Source organism: Notolepis coatsorum (assembly GCF_963971535.1).
Source record: "Notolepis coatsorum genome assembly, chromosome: 9".
In the NCBI taxonomy this organism is placed as follows: domain Eukaryota; kingdom Metazoa; phylum Chordata; class Actinopteri; order Aulopiformes; family Paralepididae; genus Notolepis; species Notolepis coatsorum.
The window spans coordinates 55,988,036-56,010,394 of record NC_140173.1 but is presented as its reverse complement, the minus strand read 5'-3'; the positions used below and the strand labels follow the sequence as shown (position 1 = coordinate 56,010,394).

The 22,359-nt window shown below is 41.6% G+C and overlaps 1 protein-coding gene across 1 annotated transcript in view; it reads left to right on the top strand.

Moving 5' to 3' along the window:
- Positions 1-1,257: 1,257 nt before the first annotated feature.
- The window catches only part of sptlc3 (serine palmitoyltransferase, long chain base subunit 3), a 154,603-nt gene continuing 133,501 nt past the window's right edge, over positions 1,258-22,359 (top strand). The window contains exon 1 of the mRNA XM_084321704.1: positions 1,258-1,428. Within this exon, the coding sequence (XP_084177830.1) occupies positions 1,297-1,428 (132 nt within the window). The 5' untranslated portion in view covers positions 1,258-1,296. The remainder of the gene's footprint in view (positions 1,429-22,359) is intronic.

Here is a 22,359-nt window from a genome sequence, read left to right as displayed (position 1 = left end):
TTTTTTTTAAATACATCTCTCTCTCTCTCTCTCTCTCTCTCTCTCTCTCTCTCTCTCTCTCTCTCTCTCTCTCTCTCTCTCTCTCTCTCTCTCTCTCTCTATATATATATATATATTGTAATGGAAATGTTTATCTATGTCCATCTGTGTTTAAATCTCTGTACAGATCGACTAGTTTAATATAGGTCAACTAGTATAACAGCTCAGACACTGTCTCTTTAACAATGACCAAGGTTGGGGAGAGATGACATTTGGCCTATCTCTTTCAGTCCTAGTGTGAGCCATAGCAAGGCCATATCTAATCTTTGTTATGACTCCCTAACTAGGGCATATTTTGTTTACCCTTCTTGTCATATCTGGATGTCTAATGTACGTCATTTCAATTATGTATTATCTGTATCTATAATCTGTGTCTGACCAGACCTCTTTCTGGTCACTTTCTGGTCAGACGCTTGTGTGTACACATGTGTGTCTCTCTATAAACTGATCTCTGTGGAAGCACAGATATTAAACTATGTTCTATGTTTTTATATACAACTGACTCTTATCTCATTTCTACAGTTCACTCAGTCATTGACTAATTTAAAATATTCCACAACAATATAATACAGTCTGTATTTCCATTTCCACAGCACTATTTCTGCACACGTGTAATGAGTCAAATAACTCCCTCTTCCCTTTTTGAAGGTATATCATTCTGAATAATAGGTGCAGCATTTGCACCATAAACTAATTTGCCAAGGGCTATGAATGAATGAATGAATGAATGAATGAATGAATGAATGAATGAAAACTTTATTTAACAGATTGCAGAATGGGTACAATACAGTAGCCTACGGCTCAATACACACAATTGTTAAGGGAATGCAGACCAGCGAAAGACTTTCGTCTTGTTTACATCAGGGTCCCCCATTTTCAATGCATAGTGACAGATGGGTTGCAAATAATGGGTTGCAATTATTTTCTGGAAGATCCCTCTACATGAAACAACGGTGTTTCACAAAAAGCACATCACAACATTAGACTAGAGTCTCAAGTCTGAGCACTGTGCATTGGCTGTTAGTGCAACAGCGGGTACTGTATACAAGTAGGAAGTCACCTTCCCCATGCTGCAGCAACAGCAGGTCTACAAGTAGGAAGTCACCTTCCCCATGCAGCAGCAACAGCAGGTCTACAAGTAGGAAGTCACCTTCCTCCCATGCTGCAGCAGCAAACCGGTTCCATCAAACAACCTGACACTCACAGCCGGGGGCGACGATACAGACAGTCAGTCCACACGGTCTCTGCAGAAGAGGAATGGCAAGAACAACTGCCGGGGCTCTCTCTCGCATGCCTGACAGGGATGTAAAATTACACCTGAACCAGAATGGTATGATTATGAAAGACCTAAATCTCAAGAAAAATGGACATCGCAACAACAAGAGCCAGGTATGTCCTGGCCATGAACATTTCACGTAACGTTAGACCTGACATCTTATTTGTTAGCTAGCGGCGCCGGTTATTATTCCTTCTTGTACACTAGTAGTAAGACGAGCCTCCGGCGTATGAATATGGATATCATTATTTGTATCAGTAAAAAACCTGTTTGTAGACTATAGCTGTGTCACGGTGTTACCCCCGCTAAAGTGGAACCAACTTCTGGAAAGAGATTTAGATTAACTTCGGATACACTTTCAAGAGACTAGACAATTGTGCAGTAGAAACGGTATTTTCTCTTTCAGGCTCTGCCTTGATTTGAATTCAGCTCATAATCAGATTGCACCTGCAGACCCCATTCTGTGTAGAACCATTTTAAACAGGGCGGAGGCTACAATGTCAACAGTAGATCTGAAGATTGATTTGAGATGCATTTTAGCACTGCTATTCGCTCTAGTCGCAAACATTGTGTTTTGATTTGCACAGCATTTCAACTTTCATGACCCCACCCACCCACACCTGTTCCCAAGATTGGAACACAGATACCTCTTGTATCATTCCTGTGCCTAGTTTGATTGAGTGATTGATTGAAAATTGTATGAACAGATTGCAGAATGGGTACAATACAGTACAGCTCAATACACACAATTGTTAAGGGTATGCAGACCAGAGAAAGACTTTTGTCTTGTTTACATCGGGGTCCCTCATTTTCAATGCATCGTAACATAATATGACATGTACCGCTGGATATACTGTTAATATCCTGTAGATACCTCCACGTTAACACTTTGGTTGCCTAAGGTTAAATTAATGATATACCATAGATTGCCAGCGCTATTTGTCTATGGAGAAAGTCCCCTTCTTTGCAGGGCTATAACTTTTTAAATTCTATTGCTACATTGCCATTATTAGGGCCCATTCAAAGTCCTATATGTATTGTTCATTGTGTAGCAACGTTAAACTTTTTCATTCACATATTCATAGTAAAGTATGGTCTAATGTATAAGTATGTTTTCATGTCTTTCTGCAGCTTTCTCCAGAACGTGATATATAGCCCCAAATGCATTATATTGATGATGAAATACAGTTTGATGGCAATCAGCGCGATATAAAAAATTCCAACTAGACGTACTTCTAGAAGTTACTACACGTCATCTGATGTTGACCGGATGGGCGAGGGGGCGTTTATAATTCCGTGGGCAGCGTTATACCAATCATCTAATGTGGGTCAAATGTTGATAATATCAGTTATTATCGAAGACGGTAACGTTACACGCTGAAACTCACCCCAGTCTCCGCGCGCCGTTGGGCGATCATCGTCGAGTAGAAATTTTATCATTATGGGATATATTATTACCCGGTCCATCTCCAGCTTGTATAATGGTATATACGTCCAAATCATGTTGTTTATCGAGTTATTGGCAATCGATCGCTATGTAGTGTGACGAGCTAGAGTCACGGGACATGTACCGAGTGGCCGGAAGCAATACGGACGTCTAGCAAAACCTCTACTGCGCTTCCTGTTAAGCGGTTGCGCCGATCGGCCACCAGATGGCGCTCCTGAACCGCCAGAGAGCTCAGTGGGTCCTGCTGGTGGATCTCAGGCCAGCGGAGGGACATTATGAATCCGATCGCAGATTTTTGAAATATTGATATAAGGACGCTGTACAGCGTCCCCCGGCAACTTTAGCATGGCCAGCAAAGACGTGAGAAGACGTGTCCCGGCACTCAAAGTGTTAATTGCAATCCCTCCACACAGCCTTCTGTCACTACTTCTGACTGTTCCCTACTCAATTCATCACACATATTTTAAGAAGAGAAGCCGTTTGGGGTCAATTCACTTGAATGTTAGGAGTTTAACTGAATATAGATCATGTGAATATATTAGTTGGGCAGACGAACCCTGGTGTTGAGTGAAACTTAAAAAGAGTAGGCCCCATTAGTGACTTGGAGGTAGCTCTATTCGATTATAATTTGTATAGGGTAGACTGAGTTGGCAGGGTTTTGATGAATTGAAAATGGGGGACCCTGATGTAAACAAGACGAAAGTCTTTCTCTGGTCTGCATCCCCTTAACAATTGTATGTATTGAGCTGTACTGTACTGTACCCATTCTGCAATCTGTTAATACACTTTTCAATCAATCAATCAATCAATCAATCAATCAAAACGAGGGTGGGTATGATTGATTGATTGAAAATGTTATTAACAGATTGCAGAATGGGTACAGTACAGCTCAATACACACAATTGTTAAGGGGATGCAGACCCAGTGGCGGCTCGCCACTAGGGGCGCTCGGGCGCCGACCCCCCTGGTGAACCCTGGTTAAAATAGAGAAGAACAAGACATTTATTTTTTTTGTTTTTTGTTTTATAGCCCTATAAATAATATAAACATGTTTAAAATGAATAATATTTACTCATTTTAAGTATGTTTGTGTTTCCAATGCACAATATAACGTTAATATATAAAAAATTATCGTTTTCCTGAACAGGAAGTGACTCACTGAGCATAGCCGCATTTCTCCTAGCGGCTCCTAGCCGTATTTCTCGCCTGGGCTAGACGCAATAACGCTCTGAGTGCGTCATCGCTGTATCCGTCGCAGCCAATCAGTGCGTAACGCGCTGTGCGTTGAAATATGATGTATTATGTTGGAAACCGGGCGCGATTTGAAGCGGTCTAGGCAAGCGTCCATAGCAGCGTCAAGAATTTCCGTAGCCGCATTTCGCGGAGACGCTCTCTGATTGGCCGACGCCAAATTTCTATGTTCCAATTCTAGGTTGGTGGTAGATAGTTGTTGTGAGATGCAGCTATTTGTCTTAGAGCGTGACTGCAAGTTCTTTCGACGGTTAAGCTTAGGCACTCTTTCAAAGTTGGTTAAGGTTAGAGTTTGTCTTAGAGCATGGCGATAGAACGCCAGGTAGTTTGCAGTCTGTTCGACGCGGAAATGGACAAAGAAATGAAGTACTTGTGTTGTGTGGTGCTAACTGCTAACAGCTAACACTTGGCTAACAAGCTATATGGCGGATGCAGTCTGGACAGTGGACAGTGGTCTGGAATACATCAACAGTGGATTATACACTTTATCAAGCCCTCCTGCCCTGGACGTTTCAACTAAACAGTGAGTCTCTCTCGCTCTCTCTCTCGCTATACACAGCTGTCTCCGAGAAATGCGGCTACGGAAATTATTGACTGTGCTTGCTGAGACGATAATAGGCTAGCGATTCAAAACGCGCTGCTGTGTTGTGAACTATAACATTAATTTAGCTGCTGCTGATGCATAATGAATGAATGGTGAGTTGTTTAAAATGACAACATACATGTGTTAATTATTTTATTGGATTGATCCGAGAGACAGAGAGAGAGATTGCTCCAGAGCATCTCGGAGCATTACATTTTCAACTCGACCTAACGTGAACCCCCGGCTGCGACCCACAAGGCTGCGATAGTACCAGCCGCTACTGTGCAGACCAGAGAGACTTTCGTCTTGTTTACATCAGGGTCCCCCATTTTCAATTCATCGTAACATGACATACACAGATACAGTACTGCTACATCTAGACATTTATGACATACCAGATCTACAATACAGTACTGTTTGTGATACAAAAAGAGTCTAAAAAAGAGAGTATACATTTGAGGGGGAAGAAACTGTACATTGGAGGAGGTTGGGTAGGTGGGGGGGGGGAAACTACATTGGAGGTGGGTGGGGATGGGGGTAACTGTTAAATCAAGTTTCTCTGCTACACCTTTGAATGCTTTCAGCCTACCAAAAGGTTTTCCATTTCTTGTACTGAATGTTAATGTGTTTAGGACCCGTCTCTGTGATTGTGGTGGGAGGTCTCAGGTCTATAGACCCCCATCTGCTGACCCCGGTTCCATTTGACACAATAGTTTCTCTGTATTATGATGCTGAATTGACTGTTTTCGGTGACTTTAATCTGAATTGGTTGAGTGGTGCATCCAATCACCTGAAGGAGATTAGTGGTGCCCTTAATTTGTCCCAGCTGGTACTAGAACCCACTAGATCAGGGGTGTCAAACTCATTTTCACCGAGGGCCACATCAGCTTTATGGTTGCCCTCAAGGGCTGAAGACCGTATAAATGTAACTACTCCTTTACATATTGTTAACACTTTGGTTGCCTTGGGTTAAATTCATGATATACCATAGGTTGCCGGCTCTATTTGTCTATGGAGAAGTACCCCTTCTTTGCATGGCTATAACTTTTTAACTTCTATTGCTACATTGCCATTATTAGGGCCCATTCAAAGTCCTATATGTATTGTTCATTGTGTAGCAACGTTAAACTTTTTCATTCACATATTCATAGTAAAGTATGGTCTAATGTATAAGTGTTTTCATCTCTTTCTGCAGCTTTCTCCAGAATGTGATCTATAGCCCCAAATGCATTATATTGATGATGCAATACAGTTTTATGGCAATCAGCGCGATATAAAAAATTCCAACTAGACGTACTTCTAGAAGTTACTACACGTCATCTGATGTTGACCGGATGGGCTAGGGGGCGTTTATAATTCCGTGGGCAGCGTTATACCAATCATCTAATGTGGGTCAAATGTTGATAATAGCAGTTAGTATCAAAGACTGTAACGTTACACGCTGAAACTCACCCCAGTCTCCGAGCGCCGTTGGGCGATCATCGTAGAGTAGAAATCTTATCAAGTTCAAGTTCAAGTTCAAGTTCTTTAATAGTTGTCATACAGAAGTACAGAATACTTTCATACAAAATGCTTCTTACTGTTACGCTCCAGAGACTGTGCTAGACAAGATAGTATCAATAACATAATAACATAATATAGCATGAATTTAGAAGAAGAAAATGAGGTCACAGTTGTTCGGTATAGACATATGTACAATGTTCTGAGTTACCATATAATATACAATACACAACTATGCAGTGTACTAGTGTACAGTACTATCTAGTGCAAAGCAGAAATGGGATGAGGTACAATTTTAGGTACAATTTACAGTAAGGTGTACGAGTTGTAGTGCAATCCTTCATCCATAAATATAAAGTGTGGGGAGTGGGTGCTACAGTGTGTTTGTTTAAAGTGGGTGTGTGCTATAAAGTGTGTGTAGTGGGTGCTACAGTGTGTTTGTTTAAAGTGAGTGTGTGCGTGTGGATGTGTGTGCTATGTGTGTTTGGTGGTTGTTGTTGTGTAGTGTTCATTCATTGTTCGTTTAGCAGCCTGATGGCCTGGGGATAGAAGCTACTTCTGAGTCTTTCTGTGCTCGCCTTGAGACTCCTGTATCGCTTGCCTGACGGCAGCAGTTCAAAGAGGCAGTTGTTCGGGTGGCTCGAGTCCTTAATAATTCTCTTAGCCTTCCCCTTGCAACGCTTGTAGTAAATGTTCTGGAGGGTGGGGAGCCCCCCTCCGATTGTGCGTTCGGCTGAACGTGTCACTCTTTGTAGTCTGCTTTGGTCTTTTGCAGTGCTATTCCCAAACCAGGAGGTGATGTTGCCGGTCAAGATGCTCTCTATTGTACATGAGTAGAAGTTCTTAAGGATCTTCTGGCTGACTTGGAACTTCCTTAGGCGCCTGAGGAAGTAGAGGCGTTGTCGTGCCTTCTTCACCACACTGTTAATGTGTATGGTCCATTTCAAGTCCTCGGATATGTGGGCTCCGAGGTACTTGAAGCTGTTGACTCTCTCAACCGGTGCCCCGTCGATGCTGAGGGGGCTGTAGTCCTTGACCCCCGACCTCCTGAAGTCCACAATCATCTCCTTTGTTTTGCTGACGTTCAGGGAGAGGCTGTTTTCCTGGCACCATCCCGCCAGGACCTTGACCTCTTCCAGGTAGGCCCTCTCGTCGTTGGCAGAGATCAGGCCCACCACCACTGTGTCGTCAGCAAATTTGACGATTGTATTGCTACTCCGCTGAGCCACACAGTCGTGTGTGTACAGGGAGTAGAGGAGGGGACTCAGAACACAGCCCTGGGGGGCCCCTATGTTGAGGGTGATGGATGAGGAGGTGCAGTTGCCTGCTCTCACCACCTGGGGTCTGCCAGTCATTATGGGATGTAGATTTACCCGGTCCATCTCCAGCTTGTATAATGGTATATACGTCCAAATCATGTTGTTTATCGAGTTATTGGCAATCGATCACTGTGTATTGTGACGAGCTAGAATGCCGGGACCTATAGCGAGCGCCCGGAAGTAATACGGAGGTCCAGCACAACCTCTATGCCACTTCCTGTTAAAGCGATTGCGCCGATCGGCCACCAGATGGCGCTCCTGAACCGCCAGAGAGCTCAGTGGGTCCTCCTGGTTTTTGAAATATTGATATAAGGACGCTGTACAGCGTCCTCCGGCAACTTGAGCATGGCCGGCAATGAAGACGTTTCATGGCAGCCAAAGTGTTAAACTACATATTGTTTCTGTATTTATTATTCAGGTAACAGGTTACACATATTGCTTGCATAGATGTAAAAATATATGTTGGCTTGTGTTATTTTAACATAAATCCTTTTAGTTTATCAGGTTAAGAACCCCATATTACACTCATCAATCAATGATCAAACCATTCAAGTAAACAAAGAAGAATAGCATCAAATGACATTACGTTTTTTCAAAACCTTTTTGTCACAGTCGAGAGGGGCAGAACTATGGTGCAAGTGTGAGCTGCTAAGAACATGTGTGACCAGGGATGCAGTGGTGGGTGGACGGGGTACCACGCCGTCCTAGTAGTTCGCTGAGCAGAAGTACGCGCAATCGTGTACGCGCACGGATGTGCACGTGCGCGCACAGTCGCACACAAATGCATTCACAATTGTCACTGGACTCGTCGCGCCGTGCGCCAAGTAGCGGCCGGCACTTATCTATCACCTAGACTTTGCATAATAATAGGATACCGATAGCATAACAAAGAACGAGAAGAGCCAAACCAAAATACAAGCCTGTACCAATTGGTGGGGGTTTGCTTGAGCTGTGGAACCTCTCACTATGTGACAATTCTCGAAGTCAACTTTCTGTCTGTTGTTGCTAGGCAACTGCAGCGTGGGGGGAACCTGTTCAGTCTGGTACATTGTGTACGCTTCATTTAGTGGAGAAACGGATGTTAAAGCGGCAAATTAAAGACTTTCAAGCGGAATTTTCTTCAGTCCTTCACAATGCCAAAGAGCTGCTGTGTTACGCATTGTACTAATGACAAAAAAAATACCCAAATCTGCAGTTTTATATAATACCCGTCGAGGAATCACGGAGGAAAAAGTGGCTGGCAGCTATCAAGAGGGCACACGTAGATGCAGACGGGAGAGTCGACCAAAGCAGACCCTGGTCCCCCATCAAATTCTACGTATGTCTGCTCTACCCATTTCATAAAAGGTGAGAATAAGGAACAAATATTTATATAGTAAATTAAGTTGTATTGGCTGTGAGGCTGTAAACAGCAGATGTTAGCTGCTAGCTGATTGATTGATTAGCTAGCAGTCTCTGCTAGCTACTTCCCCATAATAGTCCATTCTCAGTGTAGCCTACATGCCTTTTTCATTTTTATATGTTACTAGTATACTATTTATCAATCACATTCAGTGTTGTCCTTGCTCTAAGGACTTGTTATTGAATAGTCGTATTGCTTGTAATATACATGTCATATGTATATACTATCTGTCAGGATCTATGGGGTAACACTGCAGTACTGTATATTTGCATATCATATTATGTCACAAATGTAACAGTACTATATACCTGTATGTCCCTATGCCATAAATCTCATGATGTCATGTATGTTGAGTGTCACAAATGTCACTATGAATTGAAAATGGGGGACCCTGATGTAAACAAGACAAACGTCTTTCTCTGGTCTGCATCCCCTTAACAATTGTGTGTATTGAGCCGTATTGTATTGTATCCATTCTGCAATCTGTTAATAACGTTTTCATTCATTCATTCATTCATTCATTCATTCATTCATTCATTCATTCAGGTGCAAAGGTCAATGACCAAACACACCCAGACTACATTCCATCTGTATTCCCTTCAACATCACAGTCTACACCATCTACGTCAACGAACATCAGTCGCCATGAGCGGCGTGCAAAAAGGAACTCCTCTTCATACCATCGTAAGTGATATCATCTAGTTTTCAGTTATGTGCCAAAATCAATGGGTTCCTAAATTGCAGTTTCTTATTAGTATGTTTTTTATTTCATTTAAAGTGACTCCCCACAAGAGGACTAAACGTTGCAGCCAAGACATCCAAGTTGAGGCAGCAGCCCAAGTTGAGGAAGCAGCCACACCTCCCATCACTGAGCAGTCTCTGTTTGACGAGATGCAGTCTCTCAGAGAGGAGAGGCCGAGAGGGATGCAGCCAAGGAGGATGATGACCAACAGAGAACCAAGGTCGAGTCAAGCTCCTTGACCACTTCATCTGTGGACAGCAACAACACCAAATGCAAGATGATGACAGGTGTTACCTGGCCAGTGCTTCAGAACTTGTTTTCTTTCTTGCACACAGAGAAGACAAGGAGCACCATAATCTCACCCATAGATCAGCTATTTATCACCCTTGTCAAACTGCGTCACGACATGTCCTTTGACCTCATCTCCCACATCAGAGGTGTGTCAAAGGCAACAGTCATCAAAGTGTTCTGGACCTGGATAGACCTGATGTACGTCAAGCTTGACTTCTTGATTAAATGGCAGGGCAGGGACCACATATTCTCAACCATCCCCCCAGTATTCAAAACAAAGTTTCCTCGTCTCGCATCAATCATAGATTGTTTTGAAATTTTCATCGATGCACCCAGAACTCTTAAAGCTCGTGCTCAGTGCTATTCCTCCTACAAACGCCACGCCACAGTGAAAGTGTTCATATCGTGCAGCCCAGTGGGTCACATTAACTTCGTGTCCCAGGCCTGGGGAGGCAGAGCCTCAGATATCCATATTGTCAGGGAGTGTGGATTTATAAACCCTGCGCTGCACATGCCCGGGGATCAGATCCTGGCAGACAGGGGTTTCACACTTGAGGATGACTTTGCATCTGTTTGCGGTGCACAACTAATTCTACCCCCATTTACGAGGAACAAGAAGCGGCTGTCTGCAGAGGAGGTGGAGAGAGTAGGGCTGGGCGATATGGAAAAAAATCATATCGCGATAACGATATGATAATGTTATCATATTTCTCGATATCGATAATTATCGAATTGTTATAAGTATTAAAAAAAAATAAAAAAATTAACAACAGATGTATGTTTATTTTGCAGCAATTCTTTGTCATTGCCGCCATCTTTAGTGTTACATCCCCTCACACTCCAGTTCTCAGGCTGCAGCTGGTTTAAAAGCGAAAGTAAACTGCCTTCTCTGCTGGCTGTGGCTCCAGGGGAGTTGAACAGTTCTGGCTCTGCTAGTTTATTTTCGATCTTTTGGCGCTTTTTTGGTGGACAAACCACCGCACATGTGCACCGTGACTCGTGACTGGAGTCTAGTTCTGCTAGCACACATAGCCTACTGTGTACAGACGGTTTCAAACTGTATTTTAAATTAGAAAGCAAACAAAATAAATTGACAAGAGAAAAATAAATCTCAATTTGGTCAGTATTGTCATTTGGACAAGCAAAGCCATTACTTTAAGTTGCAGGCAAGAAAGACAAGTCTGTCCACTGTCTCTGGTTTTAAAACTGCCATGTTGCAGGTCACAAAAAAAAAAAAAAAAAAAATTATTTTTTATTTCAATATTCGATATCGATTATTAAAATATATCACGATATTTATCGTTATATCGCCCAGCCCTAGGAGAGAGCCCGTAAAATCTCATCAGTGCGGATCCACATTGAGAGGGTGATTGGACTAGTCAAGAACCGATACACGATACTAAAGGGTCCAGTTCCAATTTGCTGTGTTCAGAGTCTAGCAGGTGAAGCCAATCGTGATCAATACAGCAGCATCGACAAGATCATCCGAGTCTGTGCCGCTTTGGTGAATCTGGGAGACAGCATTGTTCTCAAGGATTAGAGATACATTTGTGATTGACCTGTGATACAGTCCACATTACAGTTCTACTTTTGTTTTGATGTGAAAAGTGATGCTGCATAAGAGGACTGCACTTAGCACTGACTGAGAAAGTACATATTACAGTTCTACTTTATAAAATGCTAATTGTAAATATGTTTGGCAATGTTAATTAATAGGAGAAGGTCCACATTAGTTCTACTTTTGTTTTGATGTGAAAAGTGATGCTGCATAAGATGACTGCACTTAGCACTGACTGAGAGTATACATTACAGTTCTACTTTATAAAATGCTAATTGTAAATATGTTTGTCAATGTTAATAATATGAGAGTCCACATTACAGTTCTACTTTTGTTTTGATGTGAAAAGTGATGCTGCATAGGAGGACTGCACTTAGTACTGACTGAGAAAGTACATATTACAGTTCTACTTTATAAAATGCTAATTAATAGGAGAAGGTCCACATTACAGTTCTACTTTTGTTTTGATGTGAAAAGTGATGCTGCATAAGATGACTGCACTTAGCACTGACTGAGAAAGTACACATTACAGTTCTACTTTATAAAATGCTAATTAATAGGAGAAGGTCCACATTACAGTTCTACTTTTGTTTTGATGTGAAAAGTGATGCTGCATAAGATGACTGCACTTAGCACTGACTGAGAAAGTACATATTACAGTTCTACTTTGACGTTTTAATGTTGGACCAAAGCATTGCATGTAATTAGAATACAGGCAAATAAAAGTCATTTAGTTTAAAGTACAATCTTGGCTGTCTTTTTCTCTCAACGCTTCAATAGGTAGATCTTGCCTTCACCAAAAAAAAAAAAAAGTGATCTTGGGCTTAAAAAGGTTGGTGACCACTGTTCTATGGTACAAAACAAGACAGCAAGAAGGGTACACCTCTATCAGCTGAGTAACAATGTTCAAGTGTTGAGTGCTACAGTCAGGTTTCCCACACATTGCAAAATTAAATTCAAGGACTTTCCTAAGCACAATTCTTCATTTTAAAAGGATACAATTAACATAAATGCTGTTTTTATTTACCAATATTTTTTTATAAAACCAATTTCTGACTATTAGTTACACTTTAAATAAAGACATTGAATTTCTTGATTCAGAACAATTTTATGAACAAAATTTCAAAAGGGCTAAAAACTAAATTACAAACATCACAAAACAAACTGGTCAGACTACTGCTTGACCTTACTCCTAGAACCCACCTCACCCCTGCCCACTTTGCCAATATAGGATGGCTTAGAGTAGACGACAGAGTACAGCAACTTAGTTAGGGTTAGACTTATTTTTCTTTTTTCTGCACTCCGGGCAATACCACGTCTTGCTTTTCGGTAGCCTTTTGAGGTTTAGACACCTGGGATGGAACCAGTCATCACAGGTGTCACAGCCAACCATGCTCTCTGATTCTGTTGTTGTTTTACACAAGCAGTAGACTGGAGTGCTTGTGCTGCTGGCCGCTTGTTGCTCCTGTTGGGTGGGTAACACTGGTACCTGTGCCTCGAGGTTTCTCTGCAGCAGTTCAGGAAACACATCCTGTCCAAAGACCCTCAAGGTGCAGCACAAGTTGGTCAGTGAAGGCCTCATTGTGTGCTACTCTAATGCACACAGCATCAATGGGAGACCAGATAAGAAGATCGGCATATGTATGTCTGGTCACGTACATTTGCAGCTGTACCTGGGTGTAGTAGGGGTGTTGAGGCTTTAGTGTAAAGTCCTCAGCCACACAGTAATCTTGTTGGTCTCTGATAGCGCCCAGACCAGCTCTCAGTTTATATGGGCATTTGATCTCCAGGACACCTTGCCCACAACACTCGCAGGAGATCAGGCCATCTGGGGACGCAGCCAGGAAAGGCTTCTCCGTGTCGATGACGAGGCCCGACTTAGTGATCTTATGGCCAGAGTGTGGCCCAGGATGGGTAATGGTGATCTCACTGGGCATGGTGTGTGGAGGTGGGGATCCAGACAAAATGTGTGCTAGATACTCATATGCGTTGTCCTCGTTATCGATGCCATATTTTATGGCTGCGATGTGGTCCAACCTCTAACTGGTGGGGCTGCAAATGTCTCTGACCACGGACGGAGACATGGACTTTGACAGCCTGAGTTTGTGGCAGGAAGAGGCTGTGATGCGTCCAACACGCTGCTCATACCACACATTGCTCAGGCGCTGTGTGATCGTGGCCACATTGACATAATGCCAGTCTTCCTCACTGACTGACTTGAGTCGTCTGTATTGGTCGTCACACAGACTCCTCAATCTGTCATCATCTAGAGACCTGTACTCCTCCTTGTACAAGGAGCGTAGAGGCTGTGGAACTTGTGGTTGGGTAGCAACTGGTGTCTGCGCAATGAAGCGTGCCTGGAAATCAGTGAAAGTACACAGGCCCACAGGCTTAGAGGACACTGAAGCCAAGGTGTCCAAAAAGGCCTGCTGTTCTCTCTCTGTGGGATTTGGGGGCAGTGGCTTCTTCGGCTTGACGTCCTGCTTACAGGAATCCTTGTAAAAGGCAATATCACAGATCCTTGCTGGCTGGACCGACTTTGTGAAGCACTGATTCCATTGGCAGGATTCATCTGTGCCCACGGTCCTGGTGTAGCCGAGGCGGACGGCGGCCTCCACCTTGAAGAGCAAGGCTGCTACATGGCTGCATGTTTCGCCTAAGCTGAATAAATAATATGAAACCATGTAAGCTCTACGCACAAATCTCATTAAGTTAACAGTCACTCGAGACAAGGACACTAGTATTGGTGCAGCTACTGTATATAACATGTATCGATAATTCACAAAATTTGTGGCAACATTTTCTTTATTTTTTTTAATTTAAAAAATATTACAGTCACAGTGACCTGCAAACACCTTTCCCGTGCCATCTAAGGCCACCCAAGGATGATGTGGATCATCATTCACTCTGTCCCCCCCCCCCCCCCCGAGACATGAGCAATGTGGAGAGCTCTGAGACTGTGCAGGTGGACTGAGGCCCAAAGCCACAGATCTACTGCCGCTTGGTGAAGATTGGGGAGCAAACTTGCCCTGTGTCAATGTAGGCCGTAGGGATGGGAATTGATAAGATTTTATTGATACGATTCAATTATCGATTCTGCTTATCGATCCGATTATTTATTGATTCCCTTATTAATTCCTGATACATTATAAATGTAACAGAACTAAGCTGGTTAGAATAACAACATGCAACTTTACATTTCTGATTGTCATTTATCATTTATTGTTGAGCCCCCATGTCAGAAAAATACAAAAACTGTAAAAAAATGTATTAACTATACACTTAAATAAAATTTATTTGAGAACTAATTGAATCTATTGAACTGTAGTTGCATTCAACAGGTTGTTATTGCAAAAGATAATTTGTTAGCAATAACCTACCTGTAACTGAGGGGTACAATTCCCTGACTGTATTAATAAGTATGGTATCATTAAACCACTACTGTCTTATGTACATTACTACTGGTCATACAGTACACAGGTATATGAGATGAACACCTCCACAATGACACGGTTCCACAACAAATATGGGTTAGAATAATATTTATTAGCAGCACTAAGATTATCTTACATTACTTGAGAATTAGAGTTGCGCTTGTAAGGCGAAGAATGTGCATGAATAGGTCAAGAGCACCTGTAATATAAGAAGTATATATGGTACACTAGTACAGTGGTTCTCAACTGGTCTAGCCTCGGGACCCAACATTTTCCTTAGTCATTAAGTCGCGACCCAAAATGTTGAACCACTATGATTTATGTAAAAAAAAAAATGCAGTAATACGCAATCTTTCAAAACATGAAATAAACACAAGTGCAACAAAAGTGCAACTATTGCTAAAAACCCAATGAAATAAAAGAATAATAAATAATATATGCTTCTTAGCAGATTTCTTAGCTTAAAATAACAGACCTAAATTTGGGGGAACTAATGGGATAACTGAGGTTGCAACAAAAGTGCAACTAGGGCTAAAACCCAATGAAATAAAATAATAATAAATAATATGCTTCTTAGCAGATTTCTTAGCTTAACATAACAGACCTAAGTTTGGGGGAACTAATGGGATAACTGGGATTGCAAGAAAAGTGCAACTAGGGCTAAAAACCCAATGAAATAAAATAATAATAAATAATATGCTTCTTAGCAGATTTCTTAGCTTAACATAACAGACCTACGTTTGGGGGAACTAATGGGATAACTGGGATTGCAAGAAAAGTGCAACTAGGGCTAAAAACCCAATGAAATAAAATAATAATAAATAATATGCTTCTTAGCAGACTTCTTAGCTTAACATGCAGGGAACTAATGGGATAACTGGGGATGATGTTTGCTCCTGACAAGAGTCTCAAAGTCTGGGGTGATGGTAGACAAAGCAACTCTGAGGTCATGCTCAATGTCCAATCTGTTCCTCCGCTTTGTCTTCAGCTGGACCAGAGCTGAGAAGCCACTTTCACAAAGATAGGTAGTGAGAAAAAAAAAAGTAAAAAAAAAAAAAACCCTTTTTTTTTTTTTTTCTTTTCACACACTTCCGCGACCCACTCAAAATGGCCCCGCGACCCACTTTTGGGTCGCGACCCACCAGTTGAGAAACACTGCACTAGTAGATCAGCTGGAGATACTAAAAGGGGTCCCTCCGGTTGTAAGCCAGCAGGGGGAGGAATGTTCGAATGCAAACTCTGGATCAACGGGGAATCAATAAGCTCCAGCTACGGGAGGCGGTACATTACTCCCTTGATCGGCAGACGAAAGCAGCAGCTATAATCCAAGTATGCGTGCAGCATAGGTGAAAGCCAGCCAGCCTCTCCTAGAGACGGGCTCGAGTGATGTTCCTCACGGGTAAATCCCACACAGCAGCGGGGTAGAAAGGTTCTCTGATCCAGCAGCCACGGTACCAAAGCTATATAATAATCCAGCCGGAAAGGGCTCTGCATTCACCGGTGTCGATTCTCCGGTGCACGGTACTTCACATTAACTAGGTCGAACTTGACGTTATTACACTAAGCTCTGACACTTTTACTGTCCTATTCGCACGCGGTTATAAGTGCTCTATTTAGATGCACGGTTGCTCACTTCACTTGGTCGTTGACTCGTGATGAAGGCTTTACGTTTGAGGGTAACACGTTTCTAGGTTAACTAACTGCTGTATCCACCTGCAACGTATTTATACGTACGGTGAACAATCTAGTGCCAACCTTATTTCTGTCTTGTATTCTTGCGCAGAGCCGGTCATGTCCAGGCATGTCTTGGCGGTGACTTTGAACTAGACATTGGGGGGTATGGCCGTGGCGCCTAGGGGATCGCTTCCAATAGGAGAACGAATATTATGGTCTGTCCTGTACTAGGTAAAGGGATATTCCGTGTATATGTACAAGAATATACAAGGGATATCAGACGATATACAAATACTATACAATATATCTCAAGTAATAAATATATATATTCGGTTTAATCTGACCCTTTGTAACACTACCTGTATAAATAAAGGCCAGCTCAGTGTTCTCTCTCTGCAATGAGCATGGCTATTTAGCTAGCTAGCCGCTAACGTTACTTTACCATGTAAATGAATGACTACGATGCAAAGCACTTTCAGTTTTCACTGCACACACAACGGTCGCAATATCGAGCCCTTATCGTGGCACTAACGTTATTGTTTTTAAATGCGCAACTGTCGGAAAAACATGGCATCGATAAGAGGAATCGATAGTCACGGAGGCATGTGATTCCAGGAATCGGACAATTAGGAACCGGTTCCCAATCGATTCCGATTCTCAATTCCCATCCCTAGTAGGCCGCCAAGGTCAGACTGTGGACCTCAAGATTTTGCTTAACTTTGGAGCAATATTTATCACATTTTTAATGGTAAGCTAGCATGATGATATATGGTATCTATCTACGGATTCCTCAAGGTCTATAGTTTCATACGATACCACTATCTTTGCTTTAAAATTGAGCGGGCCCTGAAAGATGGTAATGTCAGCCTGTCTCACCAGTGTGGGTCTCAAAGGGTACGCTTATCATTATGTAAACTGCCAGAGCCAAAGATGGATGGTCTCTCTATATATCATGTGGTAAAAAAGGAATCACCTGGTATGTGAGAAGCCAATAGGGTAGGCTGGCTACACTGAACGCTGATAGGATGCATTACTCAAGCCCTCCAAGGGCAAGGTAAATGCCAGAAAAAAGGCAGTGTTTTGAAAAACAATGCACTGCAGTGTTTTGACATAAGCCTAAATTATTTATCTTACAATCTAACACCTCTTTACAACTACTAAAAAAGTGGCTGATACAATTACTGCCGGAAAGGAAAAGATATTGTTCCATGTTTTTCACACCTTGGTTGGAGGTGTGTTGCTGTGTATGAATGGTTCAACGGTACTACAGAAGATGGTTTAATTTTTCTTGTGGATGTATATTTATTCCCAGATTAGAAGTGAATGAGCCCTTAAGACTTATTTAGGCCTATGGTATGGAACCACTATGAAACATCTTTTCTGTGATTGAATGGTGTATAACACCTCTTGAAACCACAGTGTGTGGGTTCACGGTTCAGTATCTATTGTCACTGTTCCTGATGGGGTGCTTTTAACACATTTTCACCAGAAAATCGAGCGGTTCTTGTTTCAACGAGTTTGATGACGTTGTGAAGTAGTGTGGAATCATGTAAATTGTTTTTATTGTTAAACAAACAATGCACTGCACTTTGGAATTCTAATTAGCGTGACATGGTTTGAAAGCTACTGGGGTACATCACCCAAATCTGTATCACGGAATTTATATTGAATTGAAGTAGCTCAATATTGTAGCATAGCGAAGCTATTGTTAACCATTTCATGTAAGTGAATGGAAAATGCTAAATAAATAAACACAGATTTGTCTAACCTAGTTTGCTAGTTAGTGGATTAGTTAAGCCTTCTATTGATGGATATGGTAGTTCATAGCAAATGGTATCTACTTCGGCTGAAAGCGGTCTGATTTGACCACACCCCCAAAGAGTTAATCAACCAATCGCAGCATGATATCGGAGGCACTGCAGTTTGTCATGCTATGGAGCCCGTTGGGAAGGGGGGAAACGGGGACACGACACCATTGATAGGCGGCTACATCTAGCACAAAATTACTTGATTCAAATTACAACTCTAGGTAGTTTTTAACATTTTAATGCGTAAATGTTATATATTGTGTTTTTAATGGTCATGAGAACAGGTAATGCAGTCTATTTAAAAGGTCTGTCCATCACACACTCAACCTGTATGCTGTGTAGGGCTGTCAAAAGTTGCCAAAAATGACATTAAAATATTCAAAAAATAAAAACAAGTTTCAAGTTCAAGTTTCTTTAATAGTTGTCATACAGAAGTACAGAATACTTTTATACAAAATGCTTCTTACTGTTACGCTCCAGAGACTGCTAGACAAGATAAGTATGAAATAAAATAGTATAGCATGTTAAAAATAGAAGTAAAAATAGAAGTCACAGTGTTCAGTATAGACATATGTACAATGTTCGATGCAGAATAGAAGTAACTGAGTTACCATACAATATACTATGCAATGTACTCAGGGGGCGAAACTAGAGAGCGCCACCCGCCATTTGCGCTCAGTTTATACGTTTGGCGCCTCCCACTATGACGTCTGCCCGCCGTGTGGCGGCCAATCAAATGGTCATGTGAAAACCGAAAATCATGATTCAATTCTGAGCGGAGTTCTCACTCGCTGTCTGAGCACAGCGAGCCCACTGCTGCTGCTGCTGCTGCTCCTATACTCCCCACCTGTTTCTGTATGCTGCATGTAAACACACAGTCACCGTGACTGACGTTAGTCTAGTCAGAGAGACCTCCGTGAGCTGATGTTAGCTACTGTTACAAAATGACCCAGTCAACTATTCACTTTTAGTTTAATACATGAGGCATTGTGTAACGTTATCCAGCTGGCTAGCTACTCATAGCTCCCGACATCAACAACTGCAGCAAGTGTCCAGTTACATCGCATCAGCATGCGGGCTGCTGACTAGGTTCTAGGTGCAGCGCAGGAGAATCCTTTCATGCTGAAAGTAAGAGTTTAGGGTCCAGTTGTAGCGCCGGAGAATCCTTGCTGGAGCTGGAGGCCACTCGAGTATACACACAGACAGTGGAGCTGTTTGCAGACAGCGAGGTGGCGATGTCTCGCAGATAATACAACTACAAGTATGATTATATAATATATATATTTTATTAAAAAAAAAATTATATAAAATAATAATACTTTTTTTTTTTATCAAAAAAAAGTTGGCAGGTAAGAAATCTGCTTGGCGGGTAGATTCTTCCCATCTACCCGCCACTGGCCGGTGAGTCAAAAAGTTTATTTCGCTCCCTGAATTAGGGCTGGGCGATATGACGATATTATATAAATATCGGGTACAGTTCATTAACGATACACTTTTTTAACGTATCGTGGATATCGTGATGTTTTGCCCAAGAGGATTGTGTCGCGTCAAACTTTTTTTCGATTTTTTTTAATTGCAGGCTTGGCGATTTGATAATTGCATCATTCCAAATCGCGATTTCGATTAAAAAACGATTAATCGTGCAGCCCTATCCCACACACACACTACTGCATCAAAGTTAGTACTTATGATTAACAAAGGCATTCGTTTTGTGGCATTAACATTATATAGTTACACATAATATAGTTACACATCAGCGTATTTACCCAAACATAGCACCGTCCGATGACGACATAGATAGCAAGCGTTACTGTTCATATCTCAGTCCGTGCCGAGTTGTGCGTGCCCATTCTGCGGTCTGTTAATAAAGTTTTCAATCAGACAGATGTATGGAAAGGCTTTTATTATAACATTTGTTGCAGTAAAATCATTATGCCTCGTTGTCATGCTGCGGTGCGCTAGTAATCACTCGTCGGCTGCGGTGAGCTGTTGTTGTTGTCGTTGAGCTGAGCTCTCGTTAAAATCAATGGAGGGCATTCAGGAATGTAAAAAAAGAATAGCGCTTGCCGATTGGTGCTAAGAACAGCAGGGCGGGTACAAGCGGTGTGACATAATTGGCAGACTCGACTGTCAATCAAAATTATTCTATTGCCGGCTGAATGATTGAATGAATGAAAACGTTATTAACGATTGCAGAATGGGTACAATACAGTACAGCTCAATACAACAACAGTGGACTGACTGGAGGATGAAGACCAGAAAAAGACTTTCGGCTTTTTTACATAAGGGTCCTCCATTTTCAATTCATCAAAACATTTAGAGACATACAAATATACAGTAGTTTCATAAAAATGCTAAAATCCTATTGATTGATTGATTGATTTAAAACTTTATTAACATATTGCAGAATGGGTACCGTACAGTACAGCTCAATACATACAATTGTTAAGGGGATGCAGACCAGAGAAAGACTTTCGTCTTGTTTACATCAGGGTTCCCCCATTTTCAATTCATCATATTTCATATCTAAATCATATAATATCTCATTGCTAAATATATGCAATATATAATCTAATAATCCAATAATCTAAATCTAATATATAATATAAAAATGCTAAATGCATGGGTATTTTATTTTGTCTTTAATGTTAGCTTGCAAATTCAAATACTGTCTTGGTAAGCCTCATAATGAATTGTTTGGGGAAAAAAAGAAAAACATCTTGATGCGTATCGTGTATCGCCGAAAGGTCAGAAAATATCGTGATATCATATTTAGGCCATATCGCCCAGCCCTACCCTGAATGTACTAATATACAATACTATATAGTGCAAAGCAGGAATGGGATGAGGTACAATTTACAGTAAGGTGTACGGGTTGTAGTGCAAATCCTTTACCAATAAATATAAAGTGTGTTTAGGTGTTCTAAAGCAGTGTTTCTCAACTGGTGGGTCGCAGGGCCATTTTGAGTGGGTCGCGGATGTGTTTTTATTTTTTTTTGCACTACCTATCTTTGTGAAAGTGGCTTCTCAGCTCTGGTCCAGCTGAAGACAAAGCAGAGGAACAGATTGGACATTGAGCATGACCTCAGAGTTGCTTTGTCTACCATCACCCCAGACTTTGAGACTCTTGTCAGGAGCAAACAACATCTGCAGTTATCCCATTAGTTCCCTGGGAAGTCTAATGGTGAAGTCTGCTAAGAAGCATATATTATTTATTATTATTATTATTTTATTTCATTTTGTTTTTAGCCCTAGTTGCACTTTTGTTGCAACCCCAGTTATCCCATTAGTTCCCCCAAACTTAGGTATGTTATGTTAAGCTAAGAAATCGCTAAGAAGCATATTATTTATTATAATTTTATTTCATTGGGTTTTTAGCCCTAGTAGCACTTTTGTTGCAACCCCAGTTATCCCATTAGTTCCCCCAAACTTAGGTCTGTTATGTTAAGCTAAGAAATCTGCTAAGAAGCATATATTATTTATTATTATTTTATTTCATTGGGTTTTTAGCCATAGTGTTTGTGTTTATTTCATGTTTTTAACAGCGCATGAAAGATTGCGTATTACTGCAAAAAAGAAACTTGAAATAAATCATAGTGGTTAAAAAATTTGGGTCGCGACTTAATGACTATGGAAAATGTTGGGTCCCGAGGCTAGACAAGTTGAGAACCACTGTTCCAAAGTGTGGAGAGTGGGTGCTGCAGTGTGTTGTTTGTTTAAAGTGAGTGTGTGCGTGTGGATGTGTGTGCTGTGTGCATTTGATGGTTGTTGCATAGTGTTTATTGTTCGTTGAGCAGCCTGATGGCCTGGGTTTGAACCATTCGAATATCTATTGTTGCGCATTATGTCCACAAGGGCAAACCAATACAACGGGAGACATAACTAGTAGGCTATAGGTCATTTATAAAAAAATATATATATCAACATACCTACACCAGCATACAAATAGAATAATGTATAATCTCAATCTCTCAGAAGGGTCTGTTTCTCGGAGCAAGATCAAATGAATGAAAGTTCACGGTATATAGAACGGAC